The sequence below is a fragment of the Manis javanica genome, chromosome 6, assembly GCF_040802235.1.
Source record: "Manis javanica isolate MJ-LG chromosome 6, MJ_LKY, whole genome shotgun sequence".
Taxonomy (NCBI): Eukaryota; Metazoa; Chordata; class Mammalia; order Pholidota; family Manidae; genus Manis; species Manis javanica.
In genome coordinates this window covers 37,532,358-37,552,803 of record NC_133161.1, presented here as the reverse complement: position 1 = coordinate 37,552,803, position 20,446 = coordinate 37,532,358, and the positions used below count along the sequence as shown (strand labels likewise).

Genomic DNA, 20,446 nt, shown 5'->3' with positions numbered 1-20,446 from the left:
GATTATTTCAGTCAGCATCTAGATTTAAGCTGTTTGGAAGCCAGACCTTGAGGTAGCACCTTTTTATGTATACGAATATATACAGCTCTGTTGGACAAAAATGTTAAGTCCCACAGGCCACCAGACAAGCATAGGAACTCCTTCCTGGAAGATGCCAGTGACCTGGAGTGAGGCAGAAGGAGAGCACAAAGATGCTGTCCACTAACCTCCGTCCCTGGTGTCTCCACCTTAGTAGGCCCCTGCATGTGTGTTAAATCAGATGCCTACCCCTAAGGCTGAAGCTCCAGTACAAACAAGCAAAGAACCATCTTTTTTATTGTTATAGGCCCTTGAGATCCAGGAACACACCCAGCCACCAGAACCAGGATACCAAACATGTAACGGCTCCTCTCTGTGAGATGCTAGCACTCTGAAACACAGCAGAGGGAGAATGCAAAGATAACTACTAACTACTGAGGTCTCCGGAAAGCATTACAGTCAACCCTTAGAGTGTGTTTAGTTAGAAGCCTGCTCTCCAAGTCACAGCTTATGAACATAAGAGCAGCTAATAGACCTCTTTCACAGAAAGATTGGGCTCCTGGGGCTGTTGCTTCTTGCTGTACCTTTGGGGTGACAGAATGTTAAGAACTCTTTCTCTGTTGGTTAATGTTGAGAGTGACTGATGTGATCATGAAAGTGTATGCCAGGTAGCACAGCAATTAACTTTGCCTGGAGTCGTGTTTTCGAAGAGATAATTTAGGAGCTGAGCTGTTCAACAATCATCAAGTATTTACTCTGCTGGTGATGTGCTAGATGGCTAGAGAATACAAAATTAAATAGAGCGTTTATCTTCTTTCCAAAGATTTACAATCTTGAATTAATAGTTTAAGTAGGAATGACACAGGTAGTTAATAAGGTAGCAAGGTTGATAGTCAGTTTGCTGAACTGTTAAAAAACATCAAATTCTTCTATACCAATGGTAAATAGCAGCTACTCCAGGTATCCCTCTATTTGCTTTCTACCCTGTCCCCCTTATTACCACTCTAATCCCCTTTTCCATGATCCCTAGACTTTCCTATGTTAGAGCAACTAAAGGGTCCATACCCTTATGCACTCAGTATTTTACATATAATCCCAGGGGATGCACTTTCCCAAGGGGAAAAAAATTACAAGTCTTGAAATAACAATGAGTAGTAAACTAGTTAAAAGCTGTGTTGAAGAAGAGAGGGAAATGGAATTGAAGAATTGATAAGGGTGATGAAGATCCATCAAAAGATTTTAAGGAGCTCTGCTTTTAAAAACAATTTAAACCAATCTCAGCACATAAATACTCATTGTTGTTTGTTGAATGAGCTATTAGGATGATACTGAGTCATTATTAGTAACATGTTCTTTTAATATGTGTGTGTATTTTTGCTGCTGCTCTTTCTGTTTCTGCCAACTAATGATGAGTTTATATCCACATTTGCAATATGGCTGGTTCTTGTTTGGGATTCTATCTGCCAATGAAACAGAAGAAAACAAGAACAGGAATGCAGAGGCAATCGATCCAGAGAATTTCCATCAGAGCAAGTCTCTAACTAATGGCAAGGGAAGAAGAAGAAAAGCTTTATACATAGACTTTCATGTTGGGAATTTACCTCCTTATCTATATAATAACAGAATATATTATGCTAATATCACCCCACTTTGCAATTGGTGATTTTATGATTACAGACATAAATACTGAAAAATTATTGTGGGAAAAATCAAACTTGATTGATCTGGAGTGATTTCCTTCTTCCTATTTCACTCAGAACGGTTTACCCAATGAATGACTGACTACTGATGAATTTATGCATCAATGTGAACAGATATGAGATCATATAGAAGTTTTGGATTAAAGGGGGCCAATAAGAAAGGTTTGATTATATGGAAGTATTGATAGAATTGACTATTACTTTAATTCCTTACTTTCAAAAAGATAGTATATTCCTCATTAATAGATGTACAGGGTTAAATGATAAACACCCAAAACAGTACCTGAGCAAATCGTTGTTTTATTTTTACATCACAGTTTACTGTTTTTCTATTTGGCAGTCCCTGCATTATAGATATTATCAACTATAGTATAATTCCTATCATGTATATATTTCTTGTTTATCTTGAGAGTAAATGATATTACTCAGTTACTGTATCAAATATTAATTGTCATATTCTTTCAGTAGCAAGCACCAAAATCAAAACCCAACAATCAATAGAACACATATATGCATAACAAATAATCTCAATTTTATCCCCCATAAGACAAATAGGGATAAATTTTTTTATATTTCCAAGAAATTTTTTTGGCATTAAACAATATGGTATTACAATTTAACACAAAATCAGTTGCCATTTTGTACTGGTATTTAAGATGATCTGTATTAGTGAAGCAAGATTTAAAAATATTAATGTGATAGAAATATTTCTTGAACAACACCATGTTGTTAGAAGCTTTGCCCATTTGGAGGTTCCTCTTCTCCACCCATCTTCCTGTTGGTGGTGGTGACCTCGCCGTGCCAGCAGCTTCAGGAGATACACACAGTCATTCCTCTTCACTCTGAACTGGCAAGCGCTCTGGAGGAAGAACAGATTCCAATTTCTGCCAGCGCTCTGGAGGCCACAGGATATGTGTAGCAATGGCACGCAGAAGACCCAGGGAAACCTGAACCCATGAGAGACACAAAGAAAACAAATATTTGATAAGGATCATTATTAATATCTTTCAAACAGAATTTGACCAAATCTGATATTTCATTGAAAGATGATGATGATGATTAAAAATAGTAAACACTTACATGGCACTTTCTAGATATTTTATATATGTAAAAGCCTTTAATCCTCACAACCATTTGAAGTGGGTATGATAGTTTTCTCTTACACAAAATGGGGATAATAAAAAAGTAACCTCAGGAGTTTAAAGAACTTGCCAAAAATCATAGAGCTACCAAGTATTAGAGGCTGGCTTCAGGGTCAAGCAGTCTAATTCCAGTGTTTGCAACCTTAACCATTATCCTTAATAGCCTGCTTGCACAGGCCCAGGAAGCATAAATCTGGTTTACAGTCTCAGAATACCCTATAATGTTCCAGCTATCTTAGACTTTCTATTGTGGAAAAGTCAGATGTGCAAAAAAATATTTTGCAAAAACAACTGCTCTGCTTACTAGATGAGCAGCAAGAATTGGGTGGGGAGACTCCATAGAAAGTACACTGAGGAATGTGGAATTATTGCTCACAAGGAGAGAGGGAAAGCCAGGGAATGCTACCAAGTGGGATGGGAAGCGAGGAAAAGGAATCAAGTATGAATGTCATGGCAGATGGAAAAGAACACCATCAGCAGAGATGTACCAGGATGGAAGAGGAGCAAGGGGAGGGAACTTTCTTTATTGGCAGACTTGAGACTGAGCACTAAGAAGAAGGAGCCTGTGAAGACCTTTCAAAGGGACATCTAATGCAGTGTATAGGAGAATGTAGCAGACCTGTTTAAAATGCAGAGCCGGACCCTCTCCTCAGAGTTTACCTTTTAACAGTCAGGGCATGGAAATCTGTCTTGTTGGTGATATTATTATTAATATTTTAATGGTATTAAACTTACAAAACACTCAAATTTAGTGCATATTTATTGCATACCAACTATAAGCCAGATACTGAGTGTCCATTTTGCGATTTTATTTCAATTGTTTTTCCTATAATTTGGAGCTCCGTAGAGATTAACATACAATATTGCTATCATTGAAGTTTTTCTGTTTACTAGCATGTGCATTTGAAAAATGCACATTGCAGAGACTCAAAAGAAAGAGCTGGGTATCAGGGGAGAGAATTCCAAAAAGATAACCAGAAACACATTTTAAAAAAAGAAAGAAAGGAAAATAAAACCTTAACAACAACTTGAAATACAAACAAAATAAACCCAAAGGGTACCAAGAAGCCCATGGGCCCTATAAAGGAATGTTACTTTGAAAATCAAACCTACAGAAAATTTTTAAATGAGGAACAAAATACAGCTCTATTCACCAAAACTCATTCCTCTCTTGTCATATATGTGTAGATATGTATATTTGTACAGACTTTTTTGAACCATTTTAAAGTTGTTGGCACCATGTTGAATTTGCCTCTACATAAACACTTCAACATGTATCTCCTAAGACCTAAGACTCTTTCCTACATGAGTACAATTCATTATATGCAAGGTTTAATATTTATACAAATAACTTAATATTACAGCCCACATTCAGATTTTCCCAGTTGCACCAATGTGTTTTATAGCTAAGTTATTTAACTTATTTTTGGTGTTTTTCTTCATTATTTTTAAAAATTGAAGCACATACAATAAAATGTACAAATCTTATTGTACAGCTTGATGAATTTTGATATATGTATGTACTCATATAACCATTATGCATGTTAAGATACCAAACATTCTCACTAATTGTTTTCCCTTTACCTATTTCACCCATTCCCCCATTCTTTCCCGTGTCAACCACCTTTCTGTTCTCTGTGTCTGTGAGTTTGTTTCAATTTGCTCATTTTCGTTTTTTTAGATTCCAAATCACATATGGTGCTTATCTTTTTCTTATTTCACTTACCATAATACCCATGCAGTCCATCCATGTTGTCATGAATGACGAGATTTTAGTCTTTTTTATGGCTAACTTTCCATTGTATATATGTACCACATCTTTATCCATTCACCTATTGATGAACACTGAGGTTGCTTCCATATTTTGGTTACTGTAAATAATACTACAGTAAACATAGGAATGCATGTCTTTCCAAATTAGTGATTTTGTTTTCTTTGTGTAAATTTTCAGAAGTGGATTGCTGGGTCACATGGTATTTCTACTTTTAGCTTTTTGAAGAACCTCCATACTGCTTTTTATAGTGGGTACACCAATTTACATTCTGACTGACAGCTAACAAGGGTTCCCTTTTCTCCACATCCTCACCAGCATTTGTTATTTCTTGTCTTGTTGATAATAGCCACTCTGACTGGTTTGAGGTGCTATCTCATTGTGGTTTTGATTTGCATTTCCCTAATGATTAATGATGTTTAGCGTCTTTTCATGTGTTTGTTGGGCACCTGTATGTCACCTTTGGAAAACGTCTATTCAGGCCTTCTGTCCATTTTTAAGCACATTATTTTTTTGGTGAGTTATATAAGTTCTTTACATATTTTGGATATTAGCCCCTTATCAGATATATCATTTGAAAATATATTCTCCCATATAATAGGTTGCCTTTTCAATTTGTTGATGGTTTTCTTTGCTGTGCAGAAACTTCTTAGTTTGATATAGTTCTACTTGTTTTTGCTTTTGTTTCACTTGCCTGAGGAGACATAGCAAGAAAAAAATTACTAATATTGATGGACAAGGGTGTATTGCTTATTTTCTTTTTGACAATTTCAGGTCTTATATTTAGATATTTAATCCGCTCTGAATTTGTTTTTGTGTGTGGTATAAGCCAGTGATCCAGTTTCATTCTCTTGCATGTAGCTACCCAGTTTTCTCAGTGCTATTTACTGAACAGGCTGTCTTTTCTCCATTGTATATCTCTGCCTCTTTTGTCATATCTTGACCATACTGGTATGGGTTTATTTCTGGGCTCTCTATTCTGTTCCAGGTCTATATACCTGTTCATGCACCCATGCTGTATTGTGTTGATTACTACAGCTTTGTAGTATAGTTTGAAGTCAGGAAGCATGATATCTCCAGCTTTGTTCTTTTTCAAGATTTCTTTGGCTTATAACTTTTATTTTTAAAATGCTTAGATATCACAAAGTGCATTATAATTGTCATTATTTTGCTTCAGTTTACATTTATTTTAATCTGGAGTGTAAGCTTGTTGCCTTGTAAAATGTCCTATATCTGTAAATGCCCAATTTTTACCCTCCTGAATAGATGCAAGTTAAATGTTCTTGGCAAGAATACTATATATTTAGTATTGTATTCTTTTCCTCCTGTCATATCAGAAGGTAAAAGATATCAGTTTATCCCATTATTGTGATGTGGAGTTTGATTGCTTGATTAAAGTGATGTTGACCACATTTCTCCATTATAAACAAATTATTTTCCTTTTGCATTTAATCTGTGGGATATTTTGAAGTATCTAAATATCCTATATATCAACATTTTACCAGATTTCACTGCTTTCTGAGGGAAGCTGGTTTCCAAACCACCAAATGGTTTTAAATATTCATTGATGATTCTGCTGAATCAAGTATTATTTTACAAAGAAATAATAGTGATTCCCCAAATTTATTTTATATTTATTAGCTGTCATTGTTCTCTTAAAAAGTGCTTTCTCTCCCAACCCCAAATGCCTGCCCCTATTTAATATCAAAGATTTCTTTTTTAATTCAAAGTCTGCTACTATTTTTTGGTTTGTTTGTAATGCCCTTAGTTGGGCCAGTGGAAGTTCTTTGTTCCATCAGCTTTGAGCACTTTCTTACTTCTGGTTGCGCTAGATGTTGTGAGCTTACCTTCTACTTTACACCTGTTCCATCTGAAATGACACATCTCATTAAGGACCCTTAGTTTCTTTTACCTAGAAATGCTACTTAGAAACCCAAACCTGAAACTAGATGTGCTTATTACTCCTGGGGAGTGTCAGTGTTATATACCATTTTCAGAGGATTAACATAGAAAAAAAATCCAAAACCACAGGGTTCTCCCTCACACCCATTCCATATTTTTATCTCCCTTCCTCCACAGTGAACACTTGGGCTCCCCACTATAATATTTACACTACCCTAAAATAATTTTGATGTCACTATATTATAATATACTACAACAGATTTACTGAGTAAAGATTTCTTTGAAATCATTTTGGTCCTTAAAATAGATCTAATTTTAAGATATATTGGCAGATATATGAATTCATTCTTTTTTCTCCCCAGTATAGCTTTGTTACTATATAATATACAGTTAGGTTCCTTTGTTTTGTTTGGATTTGATTTTAGAGTTTGCTTTTGCTATCCTTTTTGAATATGTACACATTTACATGATTCAAAGAACAGCTGATCTCCATCCCCTCCACTATAACCTTTTTTAGATTTGATAGCTGCTACTCATTTATTTGGCCCTCAAGCCTTTATTTGCAATTCCAAGTTAACATTTTTCATAAGGTTGATTTGCCAGTCTTTAAAACTTGACTGAATTCTTGCCAATATATTTGCTTGCTTGTTTAGTTTGAAGTTCAGTTATTGACATAGTGATATGATTTTCTTAATCAACAATAATTTTACCAAAAACTTTGATGTTTTATTCCAAACATTTATTAGGGATACTACTCTTACTTCCTAAGAAAATATTTAGCCTTCATGATTATGAATAACGATAGTGAAAATTATCAGATACTATCAATATTGCTTAAGAGGATGTTATGGGAATGCAAAATTTAAGTGTTTTTTCCTTTTTTTATTGACATATAACTGATACACAATGTTTGTTTCAGATGTACCATTAGTGATTCAACAATTAAATATATTATTAAATGCCCCCCATGGTTAAGTTAGTTACCCATTACTATACCAAGACATTACATTGGTGGTTGTATTTTCTATGCTATACTTCCATTCCTACAACCAATTTTTTTTTTATAATTTGAAGTTTGTACTTCTTTACCTGTTTTACCCATCCCCCACCCCTGTGGTAACCAACAGTCTATGGTCAGTATTTATGAGTCTATATCTTTAGATTCCACATGTAAGTGAAATCATATGATATTTGTCTTTGACTTATTTCACTTATATAATACCTCTAGGTCCATCCACATTTGTGCAAATGGCAAGATTTCCTTCTTTTTTATGACTAATATTTCATTTTATATATTAGCACATCTTCTTTATCCATTCATCCACTGATGGACACTTGGGGTGCTTCCATATCTCCGCAATAGTAAATAATGCTGCAGTAACATAGAGATGCATGTATCTTTTTGAATTAGTGATTTTGTTTACTTCTGATAAATTCACTGAAGTTCAATTGCTGGGTCATATGGTATTTCTATTTTTTGTCTTTTGAGGAACGTCCATACTGCTTTCCATAGTGGCTGCACTAATAAACCTTCCCACCAGCAGTTAACACGTGTTCCCTTTTCTCCACATCCTCATCAACATTTGTTATTTCTTGTCTTGTTGATACTAGCCATTCTGACTATGGAGGTGACACCTCATTGTGGTTTTGATTTGAATTTCCTGAATGATTAGTAATGTTGAGTATCTTTTCATGTGTCTGCTGGCCATCTGTACATCTTCTTTGGAAAAGTGTTTATCCAGGTCCTGTCCATTTTTTAATTGGAATATTTTTTCTGGTGTTGCTTTACATGAGATTTTTATGTATTTTGCTTATTAGTTCCTTATCAGATTTATCTTGCAAATATGTATTCCCAAATAGTAGACTGTCTTTTTGTTTTGTTGATGGTTTCCTTTGCTGTGTGGAAGCTTTTGATTTTGATGTAGTCCCATTTGTTTTTATTTTGTTTCTGCTGCCTGGGGAGATAAAACCAGAACAAAATTACTAACCTGATATTTAAGAGTTTACTGCTTATGTTTTCTTCTGGGCATTTTTTGGTTTTGGGTCTTATATTTAGATATGTAATTCACTTTGAGTTTATTTTTGTTTGGGGTATAAGAGAGTTATCCAGTTTCATTCTCTTGTATGTAGCTGTCCAGTTATCCCAACACCATTTATTAAAGAGACTATTTCCCCATTGTATGTTCTTGCGTCCTTTGTCATAGATTTGTTGACATGTAAGTGTGGGTTTGCTTCTGGGCTCTCTATTCTGTTCCATTGATCTATGTCTGTTTTTGTGCCAGTATCATACTGTCTTGATTATAGTACAGTTTGAAATCAAGTAGTATGACACTTCCAGCTTTGTTCTTCTTTCTTAGGATAGATTTGGTTATTCAGGGTTTCTTATGGTTCCATACAAAATTTCGGTTATTTGCTCTAGCTCTGTAAAAAATGTAATTGGTATTTTGATAGGGATTGCATTGAGTCTGAATATTGCTTTGGATAGAATGTCCCTTTTAACAATAACTCTTCCTATCCATGAACATGGAATGACTTTCCATTTATTTGTATCATCTTTAATGTCTTTTATCAATGTTTTCCTGTTTTTGGAGTATAGATCTTTCTCCTTGGTTAAATTTATCCCTAGGCATTTTATTATATTTGATTCAATGGTAAATGGGATTCATTTCTTAGTTTCTCTTCATTAGTTCACCATTTGTATATAGAAATGCAACAGATTTCTGTATATTGATTTTGTAACCTGCAACTTTACTGAATTCATTTATTAATTCTAATAGCTTTCTGGTGGAGTCTTTAGGGTCTCTATACATAGTATCATGTCACTTGCAATCAGTAACAATTTTACCTCTTCCTTATCACTGTGGATGCCTTCTATTTCTTTTTCTTGTCTGATTTTTGTGGCTTAGACTTACAACACCATGTTGAATTAAAGTGGTGAGAATGGACATTCTTGTCTTGTTCCTGCTCTTAGATGAGAAACTTTCAGCTTTTTGCCACTGATTATGATGATAGCTGTGAGTTTGTCATATATGGCCTTTATTATGTTGAGATATGTGTCCTCTATACCCACTTAGAGAGTTTTTATCAAGAATGGATGCTTTTTCAGCATTTACTGAGAGGGCCATATGGTTTTTATCCTTCCTTTTGTTAATGTGGTGCATAACATTGACTTGCAGATACGGAACAAACCTTGCATCCCTGGAATAAATCCTACTTACTGATGAGGAGTGATATATTTAATCTATTTTTTAATTTGGTTTGTTCATATTTTGTTGAGCACTTTTTAATCTGTGTTCATCAGGGATGCTGGTGTGTAATTTTCTTTTTTTGTAGTGTCTATCTTATTATCAGGATGATGCTGGTCTCAGTCTAATGGAAGCTTTCCTTCCTCTTGTTTTTTGTAATAGTTTAGTAGAACAGGTATCAACTCTCCTTTAAGTGCTTGTTAGAATTCTCCTGTGCAGCCATCTGACCCTGGACTTACTTTTTGGGAGTTTTTTGATTACCGATTCAATTATGTTATTAGTAAGTGGTCTGTTCAGACTTTCTATTTCTTCCTGGTTCAGTTCAGTCTTGGAAGATTGTATGTTTCTAGGAACTTATTCATTTCTTCTAATTGTCCAATTTGTTGGCATACAATTTTCATAATAATCTCATAATTGTATTTCTGTGGTATCAATACAACTTTTCTGCTTTCATTTTTTATTTTTTTGAGTCCTCTTTTATTCTTAATAAGTCTAGCTAAAACTTTGTTCATTTTATCTTTTCAAAGAACCAGCTCTTATTTTCTTTGATCTTTTGTATTGTTGTTTTAGTCTCATTTATTTCTACTATGATCTTTACTATTTCCTTCCTACCACTAACTTTGGGCTTTGTTCTTTTTTCTAGTTCATTCAGCTGTAAGGTTAGAGTATTTATTTGAGATGTTTCTTGCTTTTTGAAGTAGGCCTGTAATGCTATAAACTTCCCTGTTAGGACTGCTTTTCTTACATCCCAAAAATTTTGAACCATTGTATTTCTATTTTTATTACTCTCCAAGTATTTTTGGATTTCCTCTTTGATTTCTTCATTGATCCATTGGTTGTTTAGCAGCATGCTGTGTAGCCTCCACATGTTTGTCTTTTCCATTTTTTTTTCTTATAATTGATCTCCAGTTTCATACTGTTGTGTTGATATGAATTTCAGTCTTCTTGAATTTGAGACTTGCTTTATGGTGTAATATGTGGTCTATTCTGGAGAATGATCCATGTTCATTTGAAAAGAATATTCTGTTTCATGATGTAATATTCTGTATATATCTCTTAAATCTGCTTGGTCTAATGTGTCATTCAAATCTACTGTTTCCTTATTGATTTTGTCTGGTTGATCTATCATCATTGATGTAAGCGTGTGTGGGGGGTGTTAAAATCCCCTACTATTACTGTATCACTATTTCTCTCTTAATGTCTAAAAATATTTCCTTTATATATTTAGGTGTTCCTCTGTTGGGTTCATATTTACAACTGCCTTATCTTGCTGGATAGAGCCCTTAATCACCATATAATGTCCTTGTGTCTTGTTACAGTCTTCATTTTAAAGTCTGTTTTGTCTGATATAAGTACTACTACTCCAGCTTTTTTGCTGTTGTTTCTATTTGCTTGGAATATATTTTTCTATCCCTTCAGTTTTAGTCTATGTCTGTCTATAGGTGTGAAGTGAGTCTTTGGTAGGCAGTAAATAGATGGGTCTTATTTTTTTATCCAAAACACCCATGTTTTTTTATTAGAGCATTTAATCCATTTACATTTAAGGTAATTATTGGTAGATATGTATTTACTGGCATTTTGTTAAAATTAAATGTGTTCTGGTTGTTTTCATCATTCTTCTCTAGTCCTTTTTTTCTCTTGCTCTCATTTGTGTGTGATGACTAGTTTTATGTTAGATTCCTTTATTTTTTGCAGTTACCATGTGGTTTTATATATGGCATGTTACATAAAATGTGGAGGAGGAGGAGTTACAAATGTAGTGCTATTAGAATATATTTGAACTTAAGTGACTATCAATGTAACATATACTGCTATAGATGCAAGTGATGTTTTCTTTAACAGCTTTTATTTGGTGATTATTTTATTCCTTTTATCTTTTTGACCTTCATACTAGCTTTTAAGTCATTGCTCTACTTTTGCTGTTTGCTTTTACCAATGAGACATTTACTTCTCGTGATTTTCTGACTTCTACCTATGGTATCCATTTCCCCCCCATCCTCTCCCCCAACCCCACTGCTTAAAGAAGTTCCTTTAAAATTTCTTATAAGACTGGTTCAGTGGTGGTGAACTTCTTTAACCTGTGTTTATTTGAGAAGCTCTTTATGTCTCCTTCAGTTCTGAATGATAACCTTGCCAGCAGAGTGTTCTTGTTTGGAGGTCTTTCTCTTTCAGCACTTTGAATCTATCACTCCCTTCTGGCCTGTAGAATTTCTGCTGAAAAATCACTGATAGCCTTATGGTGTTTCCATTATACAATCCATTGCTTTTCTCTTCCTGCTTTTAAGATTGTCTCTTTGACATTTTAATCATCATGTGCCTTGTTGTGGGCCTCCTTTAGTTCATCTTGTGTAGGGCTCTCTGTGCTCCCTGTACCTGAAATACTGATTCTTTCTCCAGTTTAGGGAAGTTTTCATCTGTTATTTCTTCAGATAAGTTTTCCACCCTTTTCTCTCTCTCTTCTCCTTCTGGGACTCCTACAATGTGAATGCTTGGACATTTGATATTGTCCCAAAGTTCCCTTCCCTTAACCTATCCTTTCTTTTTTTCTTTCTGCTGTACAGGTTGAATGCTTTCCATTACTCTGTCTTCTAAATAACTGATCCATTCTGTTCCCTCTATTCTACTGTTAATTCCCTCTAGTGTACTTTTTTTCATTTATTGTTGCCAGTTGGGTTCCACTGGCAGGGCAGTGGCAGTGCCTGAGGACACTCACCTGTGGGCCATTGTGTACTCTGGATTACTCCAGGGATTCTGGTTTGGTGCCAGCTGGGTCCTATGCACACACCATGTCAGTCTGGGGATCTCCCTGGTCATGCTGATGAGGGCTGTGCTAGTGGTCGGCAGCAAGGTGGGGCTGCTGGATCTCTGGCACACATGTGTGGGTATGAGCAGGAGCTGGGAAGCTGCCTAGATTGGGTCTGAAATGGGTGTGTGTGCCCAGACCCTGCTCCCAGCTGCACTATGCTGTGCCAATGGAATATAAACAATGGCACTGGCTAGCACCTTTGATCTCAGAGTGCCTTCCAGCCGTTCCCCTGCCAAGTGCTGGGTGCTTTAGTTCTGAAAATCAGCTGCTTTCACTTATGGTCTGGATGTACTTTATACTGCAAGGCTTTTTTCCTGTGCCCCAGGGCAAAGAAACTGCTCCTGGCTCCCTCAGCAATATCTTCTGCAAGTCATTGTGCTAGGGGTGAGATTCCCAGCATACTGTGTCTCCTGCTGTTTTTTATGTAATCTTTCTATTCCTCATATAAAAGGTGTTCACTTCAGTCTCAGTTTTTCTTCAGGATGAAATGCAGTGTGTGCAGGTGGGAGGGGGCTAAGGTGCTCTCTACATTGCCATCTTCCTCGACTGTGTCACTTCTTCCAAAATTTAAGTGTTTTTTTTGAAGACTAATATATAAAGACAGTGCTTACTCATTCTCTTCCTGTCTAATTATTAATCTTTGTTGCTATGTGTACAGACATGCAAAGAGCACAGTAAATATAGGAGGACATAAAAATCCAGAAATAAAAGAACTATAAAAATTGAAAGTTACACTTCAGGTACAGCTTTGGTTTCTGCATGTTCTCTATATTAAGCAAGGTCCTCTAGAGAACCAGAGCCAATAAATGTGCATAGATACAGAAAGAACTTCATTTTAAGGATTTAGCTCACACAACTGTGGAGGCCTGGTAGATCTAAAGTCTGATGGGGAAGCCAGTAGGATGGTGTCTCCAGAAAGAGTTGCAGTATAAATTCAAAGGCAGTGCTGGTAATACCTGCTAGCTTAGGGGAGATCACTCTTTTGTTCTATTCATACCTTTACCTATTAGATGAGGTCCACCCACATATTAGAGAACATTCTACTTTACTCAGAATCCACCAGTCTAAATGTAAATCTCACATCAAAAAACCCCTCACCAAAACAGCCATGGTCAGCCAAGCTGACACACAAAATTAACTATCACACCTGACAAATATAATCCTTCTTGTGTCTGCTTAATGTTACACTAAGTGCTTTCTGCAATTCATTTAATTCCCACAATACCCTTGTGATACAGGTACTATTGTCATCTCCATTTCATAGCTGGAGAAACCTCAATACAACAATATATTTTTTGAGCTGAGACTGGAAAACATGCCCTCTCTCTCTTGGACCTCTGGATCAGGATCACCAAATTAATCATATAAGCGAAACACTCCTGACAGCAAAAGGGGGAGTTTTTTGCATTAAGCCACAATAATATTAAAATGGAATTGTCCTGAACAAATCAAGGTATAGTCACCTTAATTATACTGCTTACTAATGCTAGGTCCCACATACTTTCCTAAAACAACTAGAGTCATCAAAAGGAAATGCAAATTATGGACTGAATTGTGTTCCCCACAATTTGTATGTTGAAGCCCTAAGCTCTGGTACCCCAAAATGTGACTGATTTGGAGACAGAGCCTTCAGAGAGGTGACTGCATTAAAATGAGGCCACTGGGCGGGCCCTCATCAATATGACTGATTTTTTTAAGAGAAGGTTTTTGTAAGAGAATGTTAAGACACACAAAGAGACAACAGGGATTCACAAAGGAAAGACTATGTGGGGATAAACAAAAAGGCAGCCATTTGCAAGATGGTGAGAGAGTCCTCAAAGGAAACTCAACTTGCTGACACCTTGATCTTAAAGAAAATTCGTTATTAAACAGAGAGAGGTGATTAAGTATCTGTAATTTTTTTCAGTAGGTTAAATACTTTAGCAACCAACCTAATATTTTACTGGGACTCAACCCTTTCCCTTTTAACTCTCTTGTGTCCCACATGTAATTCTTCTTCAATAGATTCACAATATTTTAGGCATAAGGAATCCACCTTTACTGTAATTTTAACAACACAACAAAAACATTAAATAGCCCATTATAAAACCTCAGTAGCTCATTTTTAGTATTACTGAATGAGCAGATAGGTCCGCCTAAATGTGTTAATGGGCCTCTTACACTAAGTCTGGTGATTATTATTCTAGTTGATTGATTCCCAAACTATGTTGATTCTATCAGCAAAATGTTGTACTCTATCAGCAAAAATGTTTGAGAGTTCACTTTCATATATTAAAAATTATACATGTAACACTTCATAAAACCAAATGTTAGTAAAGCTGAAATTCTTTAGACCCAATATTCTATGATTTTTTTTTTGCAGCTAATATGTACCTATCCCCTACATATTCCTGCTGCCCTCTTTAGAGCTCTCTGCTCTAGGAAACACCAAAATTACTGGCTGGAAAGTGATCAATACTATCAGTCAACTGGTTTATTTTGTCCACACAATGCCAAGGAACCACATGGACTAAATTTACACTGAATTGCCTGTCTTTGATTGAATTGGCTCTGCTGAGAAGTGATTTTGGCTCTGGTGGACACAGCCTTCATAAGACCTTCACGAGCTTCTTAGTTACCAGGGGCACAGGTGTGTTGCTCTTGTTCCTTCAGCCCCTCTTCACTGGCCATACACTCTACAGCACACTCTTCTGATTCTTGGCGTCAGTATGCCCTGTCCTGAAGGAAGGGCTTGCAAGGGTAAGATACACACAAGAGTACAGAGGCAGGATAGAGGGAAGAACATAGCAAAGAAGTTAAGAAATCAGATAACTGTTAGTGGGAGCAAAGACCTTTTTATAAAAAGATGTTCAGAACTAAAGCAAGGTCAAGAAGAACACTAATGTGAGAAAGGAGATGAAGCACACAGCTTCCAAGTTTATTTGATTAAAATTTTTTCTAAAAAGGAAGTAAAAACACATATTATATGCACTATTAGCAAAGAAAATCTGTCTTTGATGAATTTGCTTTGCAGCATAAGAAGAGAAATTTCCACATAAACAAAGCAGCAGTTCAGACAATATTTGTTCTACCATATTAAATTTCCTACAATTATTTTTGAAAGTCAAATCAAACTGGAACATATCCCAGTTGAAGAATGCTGTTTTAAAACAAGTATTGATTTTCCAAAGTTTAAAGATGTCAGTCAGCTTTCCCATCTGACATCCAAGGCCTTTCTTTGTCCTATCTTTCCAAACTGATCTTCATGATTTCTGTGTATGTATGTTCTGCTCTAAGGGCTTCTCCATCAAACACCCAACAGCACATTCCTCATCCACCTTCCTGCTCTGATCACTGCTTCCTTCCAGTTCATAATCTTCTTTCTCATACTCTGGAGACCCTCCTGTAAAACCCAGTTTAGTCCAACTTTTCTATGGATTCCTCCCTAGACATCCCAACTCTTGTCTATTTGTACCCATTTACCCCAAGGAATCAAGGCCTAGTGTTGGGTCTACCACGTTCTTAGAAAAGGCAACAATATGTTTTGTTTAAATATACAAAAAGTAAATCTAGCATAATGTTTTTCTCCTTGATCTCTCACCTTTGGACGTAGGGGATTGTGCAGCTCTGATCCAATTGCTTTCTCATAGAATGGATAGGCTGGTGGTAAGTGCCCGCTAATGGCTCCTCCTAGACCATGACTTGTCTGCCAGTGATCCCTACCTTGTTTAAAAGTGGAAATCAATTCCAACCCTGATCTCTTATCCTAACGGGCACAGTGGTGGCCCCGTCCTTCATCAGGTTTGTTCCAGTCTATGCACCCTGCCCCCACCACAGTCTGTCTCTACTTCATCAAAGCAGGATGATGTAGAGAAACAGAAAACCAACTTTGGTTTATTTACTTCTAAGTCTCCCTCATCAGAATTAGGAGATATTACAGTATTAATAAATATATCTTGCTTAGTTAGACAAAGTTTAATAACATGAGTGCCCAAACATCTGTGCAGTAGGTCAGCAATGACCAATACAAAGTAACAAGTTATATTTTTACTATATTATCACAATAGAGTTCTTAAAGTTTATACATTTTTTAAATGAGGTAAATGCAAATAGAACTTCAAGAAATTCTCTAAGCACAGTGTGCCTGTGTACTATACTGTCCAGTTGGGACATCTGAAAGTGAAGAGAGCTATTAGAATGACCCAGAATGCTGGGTCAACAGGCATAAACAAAGGTGGCTGCAGGACATATGGTCATCTTACCTGTGTGTCATCCCATCCTTTTGTCATAGGGAATGTTTATTGACTATGTTATACTTTGAATGCCTCAGATAGATATTATTTCCCTTACTCTTCACATTAAACCTGTAGTATAGATATTATAATTCCCATTTTGCAGAAAAGAAAACTGAGGCTCACAAATACTGAGTCATGTGCTGAAGGTCACAAGGCTGGTAGATGATAGAACCAGGATTTGAAATGATTGTGATTCAAAATTCATACTGCTCCCCCCTGGAATGTCCTGTTTCCCCCATGAAATTAATGATTTAGGTTATCTAGAGCAGGGGTCAGCAAACTTTCTGTAAAGGGCCAGAGCGTATCTAGTTTAGATTTTCAGGCCAATTCACTTTCTATGGCAACTATTCAACTGTCATTGCTTGTAGCACAAAGCAAACATAAACAATATGTAAGTGAATAGAAGATTTGTTCCAATAAAACTTTACTCACACAAATAGGCAACAAGCTGGATTTAGCCTAAAAGCCATAGTCTGCCAATTCCTAGTCTATAATCTGGACTCTGTAACATTCCTGAGAGCAGAGGCTATATCTTACCTTTTCTATATTACAAATTAGTACAGTTTTTTGTACAAGATTAGAAACTAGTTGTCACCAATAAATATTTGTTGAATTAGGAAAAATGTTGATTAAGAAGAAAAGCTCACATCTGGAAATGCTATACTTTATGATCTAGGCATCAAAGAAATTCCCTAACTTACCTTAAGAGAAACATCCGTAGTTCTGTAGAAGACAATATTAAGTAACATGAGAGGTTCACAGATGATAAGCCATAATAGATTGACCATAAACTAGTCCTACAGTCTCAAAATTATTTTTAAAAGGTGTAGTATGAAATTTAAAACTTAAACACCTAATGTATGTATGTTATTTTTTATAACATATTTACTGTATCTTAAGAATTTTAAAAATATACAGGCAAAGAAAACTAATTTGGATTGCCTCTGGTAACTACCATTTGCCTCCAAAACAAATGAACAGCATTAGGGAGAGAAACTTAACAACGGCTGATCCCCAGTCTCCTGGCATGAGTTCCAAAGGTCATTTGGGTAACAGATCACCTTTCTGGATATTTGCCCTCTTTTACACATTAAATTTTCCTGAATACAACATCGCAGTCACTCTGCTCAGCCACAGCTGTGGAACATTGACAAAGTGCTCCAGCTCCCCTCAGGACGGGGGACCACAAGTGACTAGTACTGAGATGAGGGGCGGGCATGGCAACAGAGCAGGCCCCTGAGGAAAACAAAAACATGGGGCTTGTCTCCAGCCTTCGCTTTGCTACTGTGCATTCAGCAGGGCAGTACAGGTGGAGGGCAGAGAGCAGAGTGCTGTGCACCGGTCACTCAGCCCGGGGAGGGGTTCCAACCACATGCAGGACAGTGCAGGCCATCACAGTGCCAGCCGCCAGGAACTGAAGTCCAACACTTTGCCCACTGCATCTTGGTATCAGAGTCACCAAGGAAAACACAACTCAGTCAAGCCCTGGATAGACTACACGTTACTCAAATGAAGAAGAGAACAAGTCCCAGAGAGGGAGGCAGTACACAGCTCCACAGACAGGGTGTCCCGACCCCTCCACTGTGGTCACCATTTTTTGCTAATGTCAGCATAACACATCATCAACAGTAAAGGAATATTTTAAAACAACTCAAAAGACTAAGAGAGGGTGAGAAGAGCAGGTACTGTCTTTAACAGATAGAATAAATTGAGCTTTCGCATAAATGCATAGTCTAAATAAATCAATTACATATAAGCAACTGCACTATCTAAAAACTGTGAAAAGGATATTTTTTAAAAGACTAAAGAATATAAATGACAACCTATTTAACATGAATTCACAAATACAGATTTGACAGGGGACATAAAGATAGTGGTCAAGGGTCACAAAGAGAACAGTAGTGGTCCATCATCGATGCACACATTCCCAAGATGCTTATCTACACAGTAGTGATCAGACAAAAGTAAGTCCTCTCAACAAAAACATGTACAGAGAGTGCTTCCATTGTAAGCAAGCACTGGCTGGTGTCTACTCAGAGACAAACTAGTACAGTGAGGCTTTGGTTGTTTAGGTTGATGGGGAGCATGAGGGTCTGCCAGAGAATTTTGCCAAAGGCAAACAAGAAAAGCACCAAAATTCTTCCAACATAGCTGGTATGTTAAAAAAAAAATCTATCTATATCTATCCATCTGAATAAAGGAAGGGAAAAGAGAGGCTCTAGAAATATGTGGGAAAAGGTTAAAACAGAAGGGAAGCAGCAACATTCAAGGTAAAAAGCACAGAGCCAATGCCCTCCTCCCCGCCCCTGGGAAAGCCCTACTGTGGGAAAGGAAGTACTTCCTCTGTTCCTCCCTGTGGGATCGCTACTAGCAGTGCCAGCGGTGAGGACACATCTCCCTCTGGAAAAGCCCAGCATGGCTCTCTGCCTCCTCCCTGAACTGACAAGAGTAAGGGTCCTTGTACCTAGGAACACCTCCCTGAGCTGAGAACTCCTTCCTGGAGATGCGCTCAGGCCCATAGTACCTTAGCTGCTATTCCAAGCCCCAAAGAGCTCCCCCTAAATTCAAGTTTTTTGTAACTCTTATCATAGCAAACCTGACCTAAACTGTTATGAAATTATAGTCTATATCCCATGCTGTGTGCCTATTCATTTTTGCTGCAGAAATATTAATGTGCTTGATTGTAGAAACTGCTCCACACTCTGCTGGGAATGTTATATTACATATGGTACAGATATTGTTTATAGCCATGGTTTACAGACACTGATATTACCTTTCCAACATCTGAAGAGTCTGAATTCTGAAACACATCTGCCCTCCAAGGTTTTAGATATAGTGTTAATATCTTTAAATATCTGCAAAGCTGAATATTTACCAGAGTTATGTGCTCAGTCCTAGGTGGGAAAGGTGCCCTGCTAGAAGCTGACAGTCTACACAATAAAGATGATCCCTGTCCTCTAGGACCTCATGATCTGGTGGGAAAGACAGATGTTGGAACCATCAAAATGCAACCTGAAATGGTAGACATACAACAGAACTGGGTGCCCTGGGAGGCTGTGGCCAAACCTTGGGAAAGATCCACCAAACGAATGCATCTAAGCTGGACACTTCCCTCTCCGAAGGGCGTACTTCACTCATGACATACCCTCACAGATTTTTATCGAGAACATTCTCTTAATCCTCCTTGCCCTCCACTGAGTTTCAAAATTGAGACAATGTGGTAGTCTGATACAACCCAATATTTTGCAATCAAAAAGTAAAGCCATATGTTTTACAGAAGATTCAAAATGAGACTGTCTTTTGAAGGCATCATTCTAGACAAGTATTTTCCTTCATTACCAACAATTTTAACTTTAATCATTTCAAAGCAATTTTCCTGTTCAAGACTTAGCTTTAATCAGAATGCATTTTCAGGTCACTTCATGGCCTCTTCATCATTCTCTCTAGATAACTATGGAATCATGCATAATCATTCTAGTTCCCCCAAGACACCTTCAATAAGTAGTTAGTTCAACATTTTATGCAAAAATACATACAAAACAGACCTCTGGGGGTATCTTCAGCTAATTTTCATGAATTAATTTCCCA

The 20,446-nt window shown here is 36.8% G+C and overlaps 1 protein-coding gene across 6 annotated transcripts in view; it reads right to left on the bottom strand.

The window, feature by feature from the left end:
• Window positions 1-1,998: 1,998 nt before the first annotated feature.
• The window catches only part of IMMP2L (inner mitochondrial membrane peptidase subunit 2), a 917,077-nt gene continuing 898,629 nt past the window's right edge, over window positions 1,999-20,446 (bottom strand). For 4 of the 6 annotated variants that reach the window (XM_037027496.2, XM_037027497.2, XM_037027499.2 and 1 more), the window contains exon 6: window positions 1,999-2,665. In XM_037027496.2, coding sequence (XP_036883391.2) covers window positions 2,335-2,665 — 331 coding nt within the window. In that variant the 3' untranslated portion in view covers window positions 1,999-2,334. The remainder of the gene's footprint in view (window positions 2,666-20,446) is intronic. The other 2 variants (XM_037027501.2, XM_037027500.2) reach the window with 1 other exon arrangement.